At 37.2% G+C, this 17,359-nt stretch overlaps 1 protein-coding gene across 1 annotated transcript in view; it reads left to right on the top strand.

Moving 5' to 3' along the window:
• Slc4a10 (solute carrier family 4 member 10) overlaps positions 1-17,359 on the top strand; it is a 246,997-nt gene that overhangs the window by 196,533 nt on the left and 33,105 nt on the right. Inside the window, exons 16-18 of the mRNA XM_051184581.1 lie at positions 7,288-7,393; positions 12,767-12,928; positions 16,797-16,910. Coding sequence (XP_051040538.1) covers positions 7,288-7,393; positions 12,767-12,928; positions 16,797-16,910 — 382 coding nt within the window. The remainder of the gene's footprint in view (positions 1-7,287; positions 7,394-12,766; positions 12,929-16,796; positions 16,911-17,359) is intronic.

Below are 17,359 nucleotides of genomic sequence, written 5' to 3'. Positions count from 1 at the left end.
TTACTCATCATTTGATATGATCTTAAATTGGTTCTTTTTCATGCCTCTTATGACTAGTTATACAGTAAGTATGAGAGGGCAGATGTGTCTTTGACAAAGTGATTTCATTTTCTTTGGCTATATACCCATTAGTGGTATTGATGGATCATGTGGTATTTCTGTTTTTATTTTCTTGAAAAAATCCACATGGTCTTCCACAATGATTTTACTGATTTAAATTCCATCATATGAAGAGTTCACTTTTCTCCAAATTCTGGACAGCACTTTCATCTTGATAGTATTTGTTCCATTTGGGGGCTCATAATATTTAGGTCCTTAATATATTTTGGGGTTTAGTTCCATTCATGCATTAACTTAACTTACTCTAAAGTTGTTTCCGGAAGCAGTAGTATTTAAAGTAATGCATCATTAATCTGTTTCATTCTCTCTGTCCCTGTAGTAAGCTATGAAACATTCAGGAACAGAGATGGTGTGTCTTCATATTACTACCTCCCAATACCCTGGGAGCTATGTAGATGCTCCTGCATGTTTGTTGACAGTGTCTGTCAACAATTTATTCTTCATGTCCTCTGTCAGCTATTTTACTTCCCTATGACTATAGTTTGATTTATAGGTTCTAAATAGGCTTACCTTCCATACTTTTTTTTGGTCAAATACAATGAGAAGGCAGAAAATTACATCATTACTCAATATTTTAAAAAGAACCTTTTTCTTAAAAATGAACCAAATAGCCACATGTTATGCACCAGATTTTGGTGAGATAGAAAGACTATTCTTAGAGAGTCCGCAGTCTACGAAGTACTGACCCAATTTCTCTTTGCATCTGAGCTGACCTAAATTTAAGGATGAGTTCTGAGGTATTTAAAGTGGAATTTAATAGTGTTTCAATTTACATTAAAATATCCCAACATCGATATTGAAATAATTTCATTTTCCTGACTCAAGAAGTTGATGTTCTGACCTAGAATCCAGCTAGCATTAAATCAGAGAGATATGCTCTAGAAAAAGCCTCCATAAACTTTGCAAAGGTATTCTGAATTTCTCTTTTTCTATAATTTTATGTTTGCTCAAATTTTGTGAGGCAGATAATATTTACTTTCTAAAAGCAAGTTAGTGGTTTATGATTTATCAATAATCAAATAAGGCACAGTGGAGTAGAGTACATTTTCTGATGTTACATTTTTTTCTAATTAGATGGTGATATCTCTGTACCATTCAGCTTTATCTTTCCTGTTGGACACAATGCCTTATATTCCATATAAAGATAATGTCATGTGTGTATTGATGCTTTCTATATGGTTTGGTACATTTACTCAAGGTATCTGCCATTCCTGCTGTAAAGTTTTGATCAAATTTTTTTGGTTCATATAGTATTCTGTGCCCTGTTCATTTCTTCATTCATCACAGCTTTGCTGGATGTTGTAAGTGTCACAGCTACTTTAGTCATCTTTACAAGCTTTTCTAATAATTTGCATTAGTGGAAGTACATTTCCTTTAACCTTAAAAATTAGCATTCTAATTGACCTGAACGAGATATTTGTAAGATATTTATCAACTAGCCAAATTTGGTTAGTTCAGAATATCTTCCTATTTAAAAATGCTTTTCTTGGTAATATAAGGTATTATGTTTAACATTTTACATTTACTAGTTAATATACAGGATAATTCAGATGTAAAGTATGAGTGTGTGCACGTGTGTATGTGCATGTGTGTGTGAGAGAGAGAGACAGAGAGAGAGATGTTTGATTTTATATAAAATAAATAACCTGTGGTACGTCTTTATTTGGCTTCTATAAACATATGATTCTATAATTTTTTTTTTTGGAATCCACTTCTTTCCATTTTCAGTGGAAACAAAAATAGAAATCCTTTTCCCCAGTAACTTGTCCTTGTACTTAAATTTTGGAGTCAAAGCATTTTTTTAATTTAATTTATTATTTTACATGTCGATCCCAGTTCCCTCTCTCCCCCCTCCCTTACTCCCTCCCTCCCTTTCTCTCCCTCCCTCCCTCTCCCTCCCTCCCTCTCTGCCCTCTCACATGCACTCTAAACACCCTCCCCTCCCATCCCCCCACCCCAATTCCATATGTAGGGGAATGCCATCCAGTTGGGGTCATGTAGGTCTGACAGGTCATGGGAAGTAGGGACTAGGGCTTCTCTCCAGTCTCTAGATTAAGGCAGTTATTCTTCCATGGGGGATGTGTTCACAAAGTCCTTTTGTGCACCAGGGATACATCCTAGCTCCACTGTCTGAGGTCCCTTAGACTGCTCAGCCCTTCTGGCTGAGACCCATATTCAGGGGGGCCTGAGTCAGTCCCCTGTTGGCTTCCCAGCTATCAGTCTAGTGGCCATTAGCTCCTCCTTGTTCAGGTCAGCTGTCTCTGCCACCTGGACTTGTCCTCTCCATCTGCATCTGAATTCTACTTCAATTCAGTGTTTATGTATGGGTGTTTGCTCCTGTTTCCAACAGGCATTAGTTGAGGGCTCCATGGAGAAGTTAGTTGTTGATCTCACTCTCCGGGAAGGGCATTTATGATAGCCTTTCCACGGAAGCTCAAATTGTTATTTGGCAGCAGTCTTGTAGTTCTCTAGACCTTTCTTTGTGTTCAATTTTATCTTCAAACCAATATAAAGTCCCTCACAGAACTGGTAAGGGACAAGTCCCCCAGAGCTCAGGGGAAGTGGGGAGGCAGCGAATAGAGAGAGAAGTAGGAGAAAACAAGGGGGGAGGAAAGGAAAACGTGCAACCAGGAAGATTGAGCCTGGTTAGGAATAGAAGACAGGAAAGAGAGAGAGACAGAGAGAGAGAGACAGAGAGAGAGAACCTAAAAGAGGGAGCCAATATTGATTCTATAATTTTTATATCTTTTATTGATATATAATGTGCTACGAAGCATTCTTGGGGGCTAATTTAGTCAATAAAAATGCTTGAAAAAACAAAAAGCCCTTCCAGTTTATTGCACAAAGGAGGGAACTATTAATAACTGCCTAGGTAAAGGGACAGCATCTGTAGCCTGGGAACTAAAATTAGTGACAATACTGAAGGGAGTTCTACCAAATTATGCTTCCCAGAAGACAGCCATGGGCACTTGTGTAAGGAACACAGATCACCTCCATTAGCTTCGAAAAAAAAATGCAAAGACTTCTACATGTGGGCATTTAATTACACTGTTTATCTAATCACTTTGTGGACATTTATATAAACAAGATTGCTAGGAGAACTTGCTTTACTTTGAGAAGCAAAGGGTAGCAGAGGACATGTTTATATAAAAAAAAATTGCATTTTAAGCTAATCGATCCATTACTACAAGGCATTTTATACTATTTTTCAAAAATCACAGGGTCCTGTCATTAGGTGCAGGAAAAGGTTTTGTGACAAAATCCAAAACCCTCTTATGATAAAAGTTCTAGAGGATCTAGGTACATGGGGGAGTGTTCATAATAACAATGACAATATACATGAATTCCACCACCAAAACCACATTAAATGGAGAAAAGCTCAAAAAGAATTTCTACTAAAATAAGGAACAATAAATGGTGTTCACTGTCTTTATTCTTGTTCAGTATATTGCTTGGAGAGTTAGCTAGAGCAATAAATGAAAGAAATAAAGCAGTACAAATAGAAAGGATGCCAAATTACTCCTATGTGAAAATAATATAACTCTCGCTATAAAAGTACCTACATACTCCACCAGGAAACCTCTACAATTGATGAATTAATCAGCAAAGTAGCAGACATACAAAGTTAACATGTAAAAATCAGTAGCTTTCCTGTATACAAACAACAAACATACTGAGAAAGAAATTAGGAAAACAGTCCTATGTACTGCAACCTGAAAAATATCTTGAAATAAATCTAACTATGGAAGTGAAAGATAGATTTATAGCATAAAAAACAATACAGTAGCAAAGAAAGTAATTCAAGAAGATACTGGAAGATACAAAGAACTTCCCATGCTCCTGGGTTGATAGGAATAATATTGTCAAATGGCCATACCACCAAAAGCAAATTTTAGACTTGTGAAAATCCCCATTAAAATTCTAACTCAATTATCATGGAATCAATCTTGAATTTATTTGGAAGCATACACGAGAGAGAAAGAGAGAGCGAGCACAATCCTGAATAATAAAAGAACTAGTGGTAGTATCATTATCACTGATTCTAAATTTGTAGCTCTAGAGCTGTAGCAACAATACAGAGGAAAACAATAGTGTAGCAGAGAAGTGGTTCTTTCACAATTCTATTTTCCCTTCTAAAGGCATGTGATAATCACAACAATGACAATAACCACAATGATAGTATGGAACACTTAATTAGTGTTTACTTATAATAGATCTAACGTGGGGCTTTTGCTGATAGTAATTTGTTTGCTGTTACCATAACCTGTGGACTTGGTGACTGTTATCGCCATTTTATACACAAAGTTTGCTTATAACATAGTTTGCTTAAGTATCATGTCCAGGATCATTGAGCTAAATGCTTCATTTGAATGAATACATGGGATTGGGTTCATATCAAGAGAAGATAAGACATCTTCATTTTATTCCTGATTCATATGTAAGAGCATGAAACCCCAACATTCAGAAGTCCCTTTTTAACCTCCATGGTCTGTATAGAGATCACTTACGTTTTTTTCTGGTTCTGTACTAGGGATTGACCCTAGGCCTCCCATTGCTAGACAAACACTGTTACTGATAGCTGTGTGCCAAGTGCCAGAGATAACTTAAACTTTCTATGAAAGCACACATACTATAAAACCTGATGACTGAGAGTTCTCCTATCCAGTGTGGGGATTCTAGAAGGAATGGCGATTTTCTTGGCTAGTCATGATGCCTTTATGTATAAAATCAGTATTTTAGATTAAACCATTCTTCCAACTTGGAACTGATCTGAGAAAAGTGATAAGCCATAGAACCCTGGCATGGAGGCAAAGTGACCAATGTACAAATATGTCTCTCCTTTGAGTTTGCCTTTGTTATATCAAAATTCTAGCTTAGCACTTTCAGGAAATCACTGTTAACGTGTAAATGAAGATAGAATACAAGGAATGTGGTGGCATTTTATGCCCTTGTGCTCAATTACACAATGCAGTCACTTGAAATAGCAGAGACCACTGCCCCCAAGGCAATTTATACATGGTGAGCAAAGTGAATGGGAAAACAACACCTCACATGGCTGTGAAGAACAGGACACTGCACAGTAGGAATGACAGTGGTGGAGGTACTGTAACTGCTGTAGTAAAGGGCAAGAGTACAGGGCATTCAGAGGGGTATCTTAAAAGAGATAGGGCCTGAAAAGGGAAATAGGAGTGGCATAGTGAAGTGTAGATCACTTCATCTCACCAGGGACGTTCTCACTTTTCCAGCTATCCTGATAGAAATGGCACCAACTTATATCTAGAGGTGGTATGTTACAGCTGAAAGAGCAGGATTTATAGGGTCAAGCAAACAAGGATTCAAATCCAATTCTATTAGTATGGATTTGACTCAGTTATCCCTCCTATACAATGTGTAGTATTTTCATATAACCTGTACACACCCTCTTGTACCATATCTATGTCATATGATATATGGTGCAACATAAATAGTTGTCACCCTGCATTCCTTAGGAGATGATGACAAGGAATAAGTCCACATGAGTTCAGTAAAGTTACGATTTTCCTCTGGACATTTATAAATCACAATTGGTTGAAACTGTGAATGCAGAATGTAGATAAGAAGAGCTGACTGCATACAAGCTTAGTTTGAAGGAAAATGAAGAGGACTCTAGCATGTTAGGAATGCACTGATGTTCCTTTCATGTTATGTTAAGGTGAAATTTAACATTTGTTAGACAACTAAAACAAAGGAGCTAGAAAACATTAATGGTGATGACCATGATGAGAACAGTCATACTTCCAAAGACAAGTGTGCCTAGGATATTATAGAGGGGGGGAGGAGAGGGAGAGAGAGGGAAAGGGAGAGAGAGAGGGAAAGGAAGAGAGAGAGGGAAAGGAAGAGAAAGAGGGAGGGAGGGAGAGAGACTGTGTGTGTAATGTTAAATTAACCCTAATAGGTGAGGTAATACAGAGTGGTTGCATCATTTGCCCATGGTTACATAGATGATCGAGGTCCCTGACACACACACACACACACACACACACACACACACACACACACACACACACACACACACACACAAAACTGTATTCTCTCACAATATCTGGAACTTGGGCACAGCCACAATTAATAACTCTATACTCCTGCAAATCTGTGCCTTTGTTTCTTTTTGCTAGTATTCTTCTTTCTGCTGTCAATGGAGGACACTGAACTGCCTATGGTAACTAATACTTCGATTTTCCATTCCCTAAAAACCCTTGTCACTTTCTCCCTGGAACTATCTTCAAGTGAGTTCAGCTAGAAGACCTCTATATTCCCCTAGTGAGAGCCCGAACTGTGCCTGTCCTTATGAGCCATCTCAAGTAGGGTTTCTTATACTGATAGACTGATAGACCATATAACCCCATGCAGCATGAAAGAATTGTGATAATGAACAAAGCAAATTCCTGTAGTAGAAGCAGAGGAGAATGGTTTCCTAGACAGATAAATACTTTCCAGTAGAATAACCTTAGCAGCAGAAATCAGTTTTACAGTTCTAGTAATGTAACTACAGCAGCAGTCAGTGCTACTTTCCAGCTGTGTGGTCTATGTGGGTTATCTTAGAGGCCAATCACCATTTGAAGTCTGTTTCTATAGGAAAATGTTTCCCAACAGACAAGGTAAAAGGATCATGAATGGATCCAATATCCATCAGAACCTCATATACAGTATGTACTAAAAATGTGTATTGATTGATCTTTAATAGAATTGTCACTCATCACATAAGCAAGTATGACATTGAGCTGTCTGGGATTTTCATATCAATCAAGCTTTAAATTAGAATTGTATAGCCAAGTTAAATGTGGCCTTCAGAGTGTGAGTTAAATGTCATTCCATATTTTGGTTAATATGATTGTACAAATAACTAAAGAAGGATATGTATAATTTTCCAGGAGGCTTATAGTTTACAAGCAAGTAGATATTGGAATGATCCCTCATTCTAGGGAATACTGCTAAGTGGTTCAGTATCTCAGGATTCTTGTTCTGATTTTTGGTATAGTATTTCCAAGGATGGTTTAGATGACCCAGCTACTTGCCTGTTGGATGGACGTGTACTTTGTCTAGGGAAAATGACTCCTTGAGTATATGCTTTGGATACAGAAAAAAAAAACTGCTTATTTCAGAAAAGAAATGATGTTGCTATTTCAGATGTAACTGCGTGGAGCCACATAGTCCCAGCAATGACACCCTGAAGGAGTGGAGGGAGTCCAATATCTCTGCCTCTGACATAATTTGGGGGAACCTAAGCGTGTCAGTAAGTAAAACATGGCACAAGAAGTCACATCTTAAGTCATTTGCTGTACAGACTTTTATTGACATTTTTAATCAGTATTGCAACTAAGGTAAGAACTTTGAAAACACAAACAATGATAGCTATGTTTTAAAGTTCCTCCATTTCAGATACCCATCCACACAGGGTTCACACAGGGTTATCATTCCTCACAAAAGTGATTTTTTTTTTTTTTTTTTTTTTTTTTTTTTTTGCTCTGAAGGGTCTCACAAACAGAAAATTTGACTGAAGTCAAATGAAAACATTAAATTCTATTGCTGGTGACCATCATGGTAGGGCAGGTTCTCCCTTGAACATGAAGGACCTAGGCTATTCCTCTTTCTCTGCCTCTCCCACTGTTCAGAACAGGATGGAGGGAGAGAGTGGGTGTGATGTTTTACAGTAAATACTATTCTTTGATGAACCTGACAGTTTAAAAAAATCCTCTCATATGTTTCTCAACAGATTTCCAACTTCCGTTTTTATTCTTTTGTCTACTAAAAAAGGGAAGGTGCTAGATACACACTTTTTGCCTATAATGGTTAAATGCTGTATCTTTGGTTCCCCCACCCCTTAGGTTCTTCTTTGTAAGTTTTCCTCTCACAGGAATATTTCTCTGTTCTTATTCTGTAACCTGTGTGTGTGCATCTCTTAGAATCTGTATTCACAAGCTTCACCTATTGCTGTTCAGTGAAAGCATGAGATTTGGATAAAACAAGTGTTCTGCTTTAAAATAAAGACAGAAGTTCCTCAGTATCCATACCCTCTTTTCTATTCCTCCCAGTTATATACATTATTATTCAAAGCTTTTGCCACTTTGTCTGCCCTTATGGTCACAAATTTCTTTATAGTCGTCAGCATAAAACCAAACAAATTCTACTTCATTTGCTCAAACACATACTATTTTAGTGAGTCAGTGGAACACGGAAATGTTTTTGTTGTATAAGTATTATAAGCCTCTAAATATTTTATTTAAGGAAGACATGGCCTATTATCTGTTTCTGTTATATATGTTCCTTCAGAATTAAAATCAAATAACTTACTCTTGGTTTAAAGTTCAATCATGGCCTATATTTTATGACCTTTCTTTTCCCCTGTGTTCTCTCCCCCGCCATGTGTGAGACATGCAGTAAGCATAAAGTAGATATTAAATGTTGGATTTTGTAGGCTATTGATTTTACTTTTTAAAATCTGGTCATGCTGAAAAGGTTGGTCCCTTGTCATTCTCTTTAGAACAAGCCTATGTGTGCTCCTGTCTCCTTTTGGGGCTAACATGTATTCTTTCCTCCCTGCATTTCCCTACAAAAGTAATGCAACCAGGCTTCTTGCACCCAGAAAACCTTTTAAACTGATCAGTAAAGGAACCAATGACGTGAACAAGAAAGAGCAATGTAGTGTATTAAAAACTTAGATCATTGTGGATGTGCTTTGTACCAAATGTTCTTTCTAGATTGCCTGTTTATAAACTGTATCTAAGCACTTGGGAGGCAGAGGCAGGTGGATCTCTGTGAGTTTGAAGCCAGCCTGGTCTACAGAAAGAGTTCCAGGACAGGCTGCAAAACAATACAGAGAAACCCTGTCTCCAAAAACCAATAAATAAATAAATAAATAAATAAATAAAATAGTTAAATTGTATCTAAAAAGCTTGTATTTGTGTCACTTATCTCTTATTTTCTTTTCAGTACAAATTCAAAATAATCCAGTCTAAATTATTTAAAAAAATAATTCATGTTTCTGTATTTTCTGAATCATTTAGTACTAATAGTAAAATTTACTCTCTATATAAGCTAATCCCAAATAATAGCCTTCTAAAGACAGACTTGTTACACCATCGATATATTTAGTAATAGTGAATTATTTTCAATTTGTTACTTAATGTTTTGAATAAGTATATTTGATGGTGTTTTCCCTTTCCACTTCCTCTGAGATCATTCCTGCCTCCCCACACACACAACTTTTAAAAATAAAAGTTTTGAGCCCTGTGATGGTAGATAAGTTAGTTATCAATCTCATTATCAGGGAAGGGGATTTAAGGTAGCCTTTCCACTGTTGTTCAGATTGTTAGTTGAGGTCATTTTTGTAGGTCTCTGGACATTTCTCTAGTGCCAGATTTCTTTTTAAACCTATAATGGCCCCCTCTATTAAGTTATCTCTTTTCTCACTTTCCTCTGTTCATCCCCCAACTGAATCTTCCTGATGCCTCATGTTCTCCTTCCCCTCCTCCTCTCTCCTCTATCCCCCCGCTCCACCATGCTCCCTTTTTTGTTCAGGAGATCTTGTCCATTTTCCCTTCTCTGGGGGACCACGTATGTCTATCTTGGGGTCCTCCTTTCTTAGATTTAACCAGAAACTTTCTTAATCACAAGAATGAATGTTACACGAAAAAGCCCTATGATTCTTAAGTCAATGAAAATTAATTTATCTTATGCTATTTTCCCCAGTATGTCCATAATTAGTACCTAATGTATATATTAACAAAGCACTATATTGATGATTATTATAACTACATTTGCAAAAATAGTGATATAGCATTTAATTTATATATTATATATTTGGCATATCATATATTATTTTTATTTTATCATAATATATCTCATGATCACTAATTTATTCCTTGCTAATTCAGAAAAGGCAAAGAATCAGAATGAAAGTTTCAAATATTTGATGATTATATTGAACTACTCTTGTGAAATATTACTTTAACTATGTAAAGATGTGTTGCATTTGTTTATGCTGCATTTGTTTAATTATGTAAAGATGTATTGCTGTTTTACCTCACTCACCTAAGTCACCTGACTGGTCTAATAAAAAAGCAGAACAACCAATAGCTAATCAGGAGGGATGGAGGAGCTGGCAGGCAGAGATGGTAATAAAAGGAGGAATCTAGGCTCAAGAGAACAGAAAAGAGAAGAGAACAAGGGAGAAAGACAGGAGACACCTAGAGCCAGACAGGCAACCAGACACAGAGTAGGACACACAGAATGAAAGAAAGGTAAAAAGCCCTAAGGAAACATGGATGAAGAGAAACAGGTTAATTTAAGTTATAAGTAGCTAGTGGGACAAGCATAAGAAAAGGCCAAGCAGTTCTCATGATTTGGGAGCTCGTTGGTGGTCTAAAGGAAAGCCTGCTACAAACTACCTGCATCTCACATGTTTACTATTTAATTCAACTTTTATGGCAAGCTAGTATAGTTAGATTTCTGTCTCTATGTACATACATAAGTGGAGTCAGCAATAGCTCAAAGTTAACCATTCTAAAGAATATTTAGGCACAGTTTAAAATATTTCATATATGCACATAATAGCAATTAGTGGGGAAGAGGCCATGAATTTTATGAGAACCAGGAGGAGTATAGGGGAAGGTTTGGAGGGAGGAAAGGGGAGGGGAAGTGTAGTTAGTTTGTAATCTCAAACTTTAAAACAAAAAGAAAAAGTATTTGCAAGCGATTATCAATTGATTAAAAATCATTTCAATGCTTTTTAACACATACACATATACACATACATATATATGTGGAAATACATTCATAACTCTAATTGTTATTTCATAAAACTTATTTTTACCAACTTGCAAAATTTTTTAAATAAAACGTGTTCATAGAGTAATTAATAGAAATCTGTTTGCTATCAAGTATATTTTGAGTACCTGTTGTAAGTTAAACTGTGTTAGACTAAAATAAAAGAAAGGTTTTGAATTTTGCTTGCATTTCTAAATTTCAGAACCCATTTCTCTTCCTGTCTGTCTGCCCCTTTGTTTCTATACAAACTTTACTTTTCAAAATTAGATATCCTGTTCACTGGAAAACAAGAAAAACTAATACTTTATGATCTGCTTGAGTTGAAATAACTAGGCTTAGCATTGGCAGTTTGTTTTAGATAAGGCAGTTGAACCATCTTTTACTAGTATCTGTCTTTTTAAGAGTAGAGGTTATGAGTCAACTGTATCCAGGTGATGTGTAGAAGCCTTTCACACCTGCACCAAAGTTTGCAGGTGCTCACAGATCAATATGCACCTGTGTGGGACCCTCACCTCCTCTACTTCGACATCCTGGGATCATTGCACTGTTTAGTAATTGTTCCTAGTTTTCTGAGCAGGCATACACACACACACACAAAAAAAAAAAGATGGAAAAATTCAAGGATTAGGTTATTTTTTAGGAGAGGTTATTCTGATTTAGAACATGAAAATTAAGACTATAAATAGTGCCTATAAGCGTATTCTGTAGTTTTTCAATAGCTATTTTTCTGTACCTTGAATCAGCTTACCATGAATAATTGAAGTTTAAGTAACAAGAAAGTTACTGCCGGGTCTGTTAGGTGGTTGCAAACTGTGCTGATAGTATTTATCTAGAGGCTTTGGATAGGGTACTTATGTCAGGTAGAATTTACTGGCTGATTGCATGTTTCAGAGGACAGTGTAGCCTCTTGTTCATCCTAAAACCTTTCAGAGGAGTCTTATGTTATGCTATAGAGGACTCAGTGCCTTGAGGTTTGATTCAGTGAAAATACTGTGTCCTCTCAATTTCTTCCTGCTATTGTACAATTCAAGTTTTGTTCAGAATACCTAGATGACTAAAGAATTCAGTGGATTATTTAAGCTTTTATTTATTTATTTTGGAACAAAGTAATACAATTTTTAGAACACAAAATTTTTGTAAGATGACAGAAATATTTTTTTTCTTTTCAAAATATTTAATGCTTGTATAAAATGTTGTTTTGTCTTGAAGTTCTTTTTGACTTTGCTGCCACCTAATGGCAAAGGCAGTAATTTTAAAAACGGGTTTTCCTTTTTTTTTTTTTTTTTTTTTTTTTTTTACAAAGAAAAAAACAGAAGAAAAAGGATATATATGGAAAGCAGAATAATAGACATAAACTTGTAGTAATTGTTTTCTTCATTTGTTTTTCTTCATTTGAATTTCAATAGTTACCATATCTGATTCAAGGTCCATTTCTTTAATTACATATCATCAGTTTCTTGTTGCCTTTCTCATCTTCCTTGGTAGCTTTAAACAAGTTTTCCTAAATAATTACTGGTTTTTAATGTGCTATTATTCCTACTTCAGAAGTTGTGCATGTGCCCAGCCCTACCACACAGCATCGATGAGGCTGAAGTACATTGTTTAATCTCTCCATGTATCTGATGTTAGTATAAACTAAACTTAGCAAACTTACCATAATTTCAATACATCTGTTATCTTGAACTTAATAGATGTTAAGTTTAATATCTATCCAAGTAGAATTTTGAAAGCAAGTACCATATCTGCTAAATCCTTGTGGGAGCCATTGGTGAGCAGTGTTGGTATGTCAGCTGCAGCTGCCTGAACTTTCTTAACCAACTCTGTACCTCGTCCCGAGCAGGAGTGCAGATCACTGCATGGAGAGTATGTTGGGCGAGCCTGTGGTCATGGCCACCCCTACGTGCCGGATGTTCTCTTTTGGTCGGTGATCCTGTTCTTCTCCACAGTCACCATGTCAGCCACCCTGAAGCAGTTTAAGACGAGCCGGTATTTCCCAACCAAGGTACTTGGACTCTAATATTCCTTACCCAAATACAAACTGAAGCGCGGTGTTGTGATGTCCCACATGCTTAAGGACAAAGGAGAGTTACTGACAATTGAAGGGAGCCATGGAGAGGTTTTGTCATGAGGGAATTGGCAAGTTAGAGGTAAGCTGTAGAAAGGGGCTGAAGAGGAAGCACTTCATGACTCGGGTATCTGAGGTGCCACAAGCCCTTCAGGTTTTACTTCTGAGTGTCAACACTTCCCTTCCCACTTAACAGTTTTGGAAAGGATAAGCACACACCATGTTACCAATTGTCCCTTCCCCAGTGCGCAGAAGGGCCTATTCCAGCCTGACAGATATCTCAGAGGAACAGATGTTACATTTTCTAAATCACTGGTTCTCAGCCTTCTTAATGCTATGACCCTTTAAAACAGTTCCTCATGTTCTGATGACCCCCAACTGTAAAGTTATTTTAATTGCTAATTCATAACTATAATTTTCTACTGTTATAAATTATAATGTAAATATCTGTATTTTCTAATGGCCATAGGCAAACCTCTGAAAGGGTCTTTTGATGCACAAAGGGGGTCACTAACCACAGAACCATTGCCTTTGTTGAGAAGTCCTGCAATGCTCATTAGAAACATTATTTCTCTCTCTTGTTTCAAAAGTGTGAATCATTTCCTCTAACCCAGCATGCTTGTATCTGCGTATTTGGGAAGTAGACAGAGAATCAGTTGAGTTCAACATTTTTTAAAATTTTTTTATTTAATAATTTTTCTTATTTTATATATCAATCCCAGTTCCCTCTCCCTCCCATTCTCCCATTCCTCCCACAGACCCCCCCATCCACTCCCCTGGGAGGTTGGGGCTTTCCATGAGGGATCATCAAAAACTGTCAAGTTATTTGGGATAGGGCCTAGGCCTTCCCCCAAGTCTCTAGGCTAAGGGAGTGTCACTCCATGGGGAATGGGCTCCCAAAGTCCATTCATGCACTAGGGATACTTCCTGGTTCAACTGGCAGAGGTCCCATAGACTGCCCAGACCTCCTAACTGAGACCCACATTCAAGGGGTCTGGGCTGGTCCTGTTCCAGTGTCCCAGCTATCAGTCTGGGGATCCATGAGCTCCCCCTTGTTCAGGTCAGCTGTTTCTGTGGGGTTTGTCCAGACTCATCTTGACCCCTTTGCTCATCATTCCTCCGTCTTTGTAACTGGATTCCAGGAGTTTGGCTCAGTGTTTAGCTGTAGGTGTCTGCTTCTGTTTCCATCAGCTACTAGATGAAGGCTCTAGGATGGCATATAGGGTAGTCATCAATCTTACTATCACGGAAGGGCATTTAATGTAGTCTCTCCAGTATTGTTTAGATTGTTAGTTGGGGTCATCCTTGTAGGTCTCTGGACATTTCCCTAGTGCCAGATTTCCCGTTAAACCCATAATGGCTCTCTCTAAATGGTATTTCTTTTCTTGTTCTCCTCTATTCTTGCCCTGGCTCAGTCTTCCTGCTCCCTGTGTTCTTCTCTCCCCTCCTCCCCTTCTCTTCCTCCTAACTCCCTCTCTTCTCCCCCCATGCTCCCAATTTGCTCAGGAGATCTTGTCCCTTTCCCTTTCTATGGGGGGACCATGTAAGTCTCTCTTAGGATCTTTCTTGTTTCCTAGCTTCTCTGGTGGTGTGGAATGTAAGTTGGTGATCCTTTGCTCTATGTCTAAAATCCATATATGAGTGAGTACATACCATGTTCCTCTTTTTGTGACTGGGTTACTTCACTCAGGATGATTTCTTCCAGTTCCACCCATTTGCCTGCAAATTTCAAATTCCATTGGTTGTTTCCACTGAGTAGTATTCCATTTTGTAAATGTACCACATCTTCTTCATTCATTCTTCAATTGAGGAGCATCTAGATTGCTTCCAGATTCTAGCTATTACAAATAATGCTGCTATGAATATAGTTGAACAGATGTCTTCGTTGCATGAATGTGCATCTTTTGGGTTTATGCTTAAGAGTGGAATTGCTGGATATTGTGGTAGACTGATTCCCATTTTCCTGAGGAACCGCCATACTGATTTCCAAAGTGGCTGTACAAGTTTGCACTCCCACCAGCAGTGGAGGAGTGCTCCCCTCTCTCCACATCCTCTCCCGCAAAAACTATCTTTGGTGTTTTTGATTTTAGCCATTATGACAGAAGAAACATGGTATCTCAGAGTTGTTTTGATTTGCATTTCCCTGATGGCTAAGGATGTTGAGCACTTTCTTAAGTGTCTTTCAGCCATCTTAGATTCCTCTAATTGAAAATTCTCTATTTAGTTCCATAGTCCACTTTTTAATTGGATTATTTGGTGTTTTGGTGACTAGCTTTTTGAGTTCTTTGTATATTTTGGAGATCAGCCCTTTGTCAGATGTGGGGTTGGTGAATATCTTTTCCCATTCTGTGTGCTGCTGTTTTGTTTTGTTGACTGTGTCCTTTGCCTTACAGAAACTTCTCAGTTTGAGGAGGTTCCATTTATTAATTGTCGATCTCAGTGTCTACTGGTGTTATATTCGGGATGTGGTCTCTTGTACCAATTCATTCAAGTGTACCTCCCACTTTCTCTTCTAAGAGGTTCAGTGTAGGTGGATTATGTTGAGGTCTTTGATCCATTTGGACTTAAATTTTGTGCATGGTATTAGATAGCTCTGTAATAGAGCTTGAAGTCAGGGATGGTGATGCCTCTGGAAGTTCCTTTATTGTTCAGGGTTGTTTCAACATTTAACACTGCAAAGTAAGAACTATGATGTCTGATTCTACCACCAAAAGCAACAGAGGCTGAGACCGGAAACAAAATCAAGGAAGCAAGCATCTACAGGTTGGGGTATACATGTCAAAAACATTCTACCTTGGCACGTGTGTCAAGAAGAGTCCCTTCCCAGAGAGTTGCTTTTTCTGTCACCTTCGCCTTTGCTAAGATGACAGATTAATTTCTTCCATCCCAGAGTAAGCTGATTAATACTGAATTAGTCTCTATATGTTGGAACCTTAATCCTAAATATTTTGTGTATGTTGCAAAAGCAAAAACATAAAAAGCAAATATTGTTGATAAATGCTTCAGGATAATTACTCAAGTGTGTCCTTCTAGAACCTGAAAGATGTTTCAGTCAGTGCAGTGCTTGTCTTATAAGTATGAGATCCTGAATCCAGAGCCCTAGAACACATGTAAAAAAAAAAAATCCCAAAGACAGTGAGAATGGTGGACCCTGCATGTGTCTGTGCCTTTAACCTGGCCTACTTGGTGAAGTTCCATGCCATTAAGAAATTGTCTGAGGGCTATTATCTAAAGAGGTTATTTTCTAACTTGCATGTGTATGCCATGTACTGTATGCCCTACACAATGGCTTTCTACATTGAAAAATGGTTCAAAAACTGGTTTACATAGAATTCATTTTAAATAAAAGAAAATTTAAAACTTGCCCATACTGTTCTTGTATATTATTAATTGTCATGCTTTAAGTAAAGTAATTAAAATAGGTAATTTTATTTAATGATTCTTTAGATTCTTAATATTAAAATGTAACTTTTATGAAAGAGTCCTAAAATTCATCAGATTCAGGCCAGATGACCACAACCTGTGTTCTAAATTTTCACATAGTTGGGATTGAAATAAATGATTTAAATAAATATTAAGAAGAAAATGACCACCATTATTTCAGTTCAATAAATCTTTATTATGAAAAGTGTGGATGAGGAACAGAAATATGTATTCTAGCATAGCTAGTGATAATACTTTATGTGCATACAATGTAACATCACAGAATTATGTCACAGCATTTATAAAGTACAATTTGAGACTGCTTCTGAATATTCATTGTTATTATAGCCTCCTCAAGTAACAGCATTTTCATTATTTTTAGGTTCGATCCATAGTGAGTGATTTTGCAGTTTTTCTTACAATTCTGTGTATGGTTTTAATTGACTATGCCATTGGAATTCCATCGCCAAAACTACAAGTACCAAGTGTTTTCAAGGTGAACATAATCATCATTTAACATCTATCTACTTTTCTATCTCTCTGTGTCTAAATCTTCATGTAGATGATATCTGTGACCCCAGCACATGAGATTTTCTGAGAGCATGAGCAATATACATTACTAGAATAAGAAGTAAAAGGGAATCATGGAAATGACACCTGAAGTCTGCTTCAGCATTATATACAGTTGGAATATGTATGCACTTTACAACATGCCTAATCCCAAGGAATCATTCTGAAACCCAGGAACATGCATAATTTTGAGGCAAAACTATAGAGTGAATGGGGTTTGAAATTCAGATAAAACAGGTTTCGGGTGAGAATGCCAACCACATTACAAAGGAAGGGCATGACCTTGAAGCCAAGAACCTACTGTCTCAGCCTGTTTTCTCATCTGTCAAACAGAGCTAGGAACTTAATCATAGGATTTTTGCTATCATAATGATT

Source organism: Phodopus roborovskii, unplaced genomic scaffold, assembly GCF_943737965.1.
Source record: "Phodopus roborovskii unplaced genomic scaffold, PHOROB, whole genome shotgun sequence".
In the NCBI taxonomy this organism is placed as follows: domain Eukaryota; kingdom Metazoa; phylum Chordata; class Mammalia; order Rodentia; family Cricetidae; genus Phodopus; species Phodopus roborovskii.
This window is presented reverse-complemented; position numbering and strand designations above follow the sequence as displayed.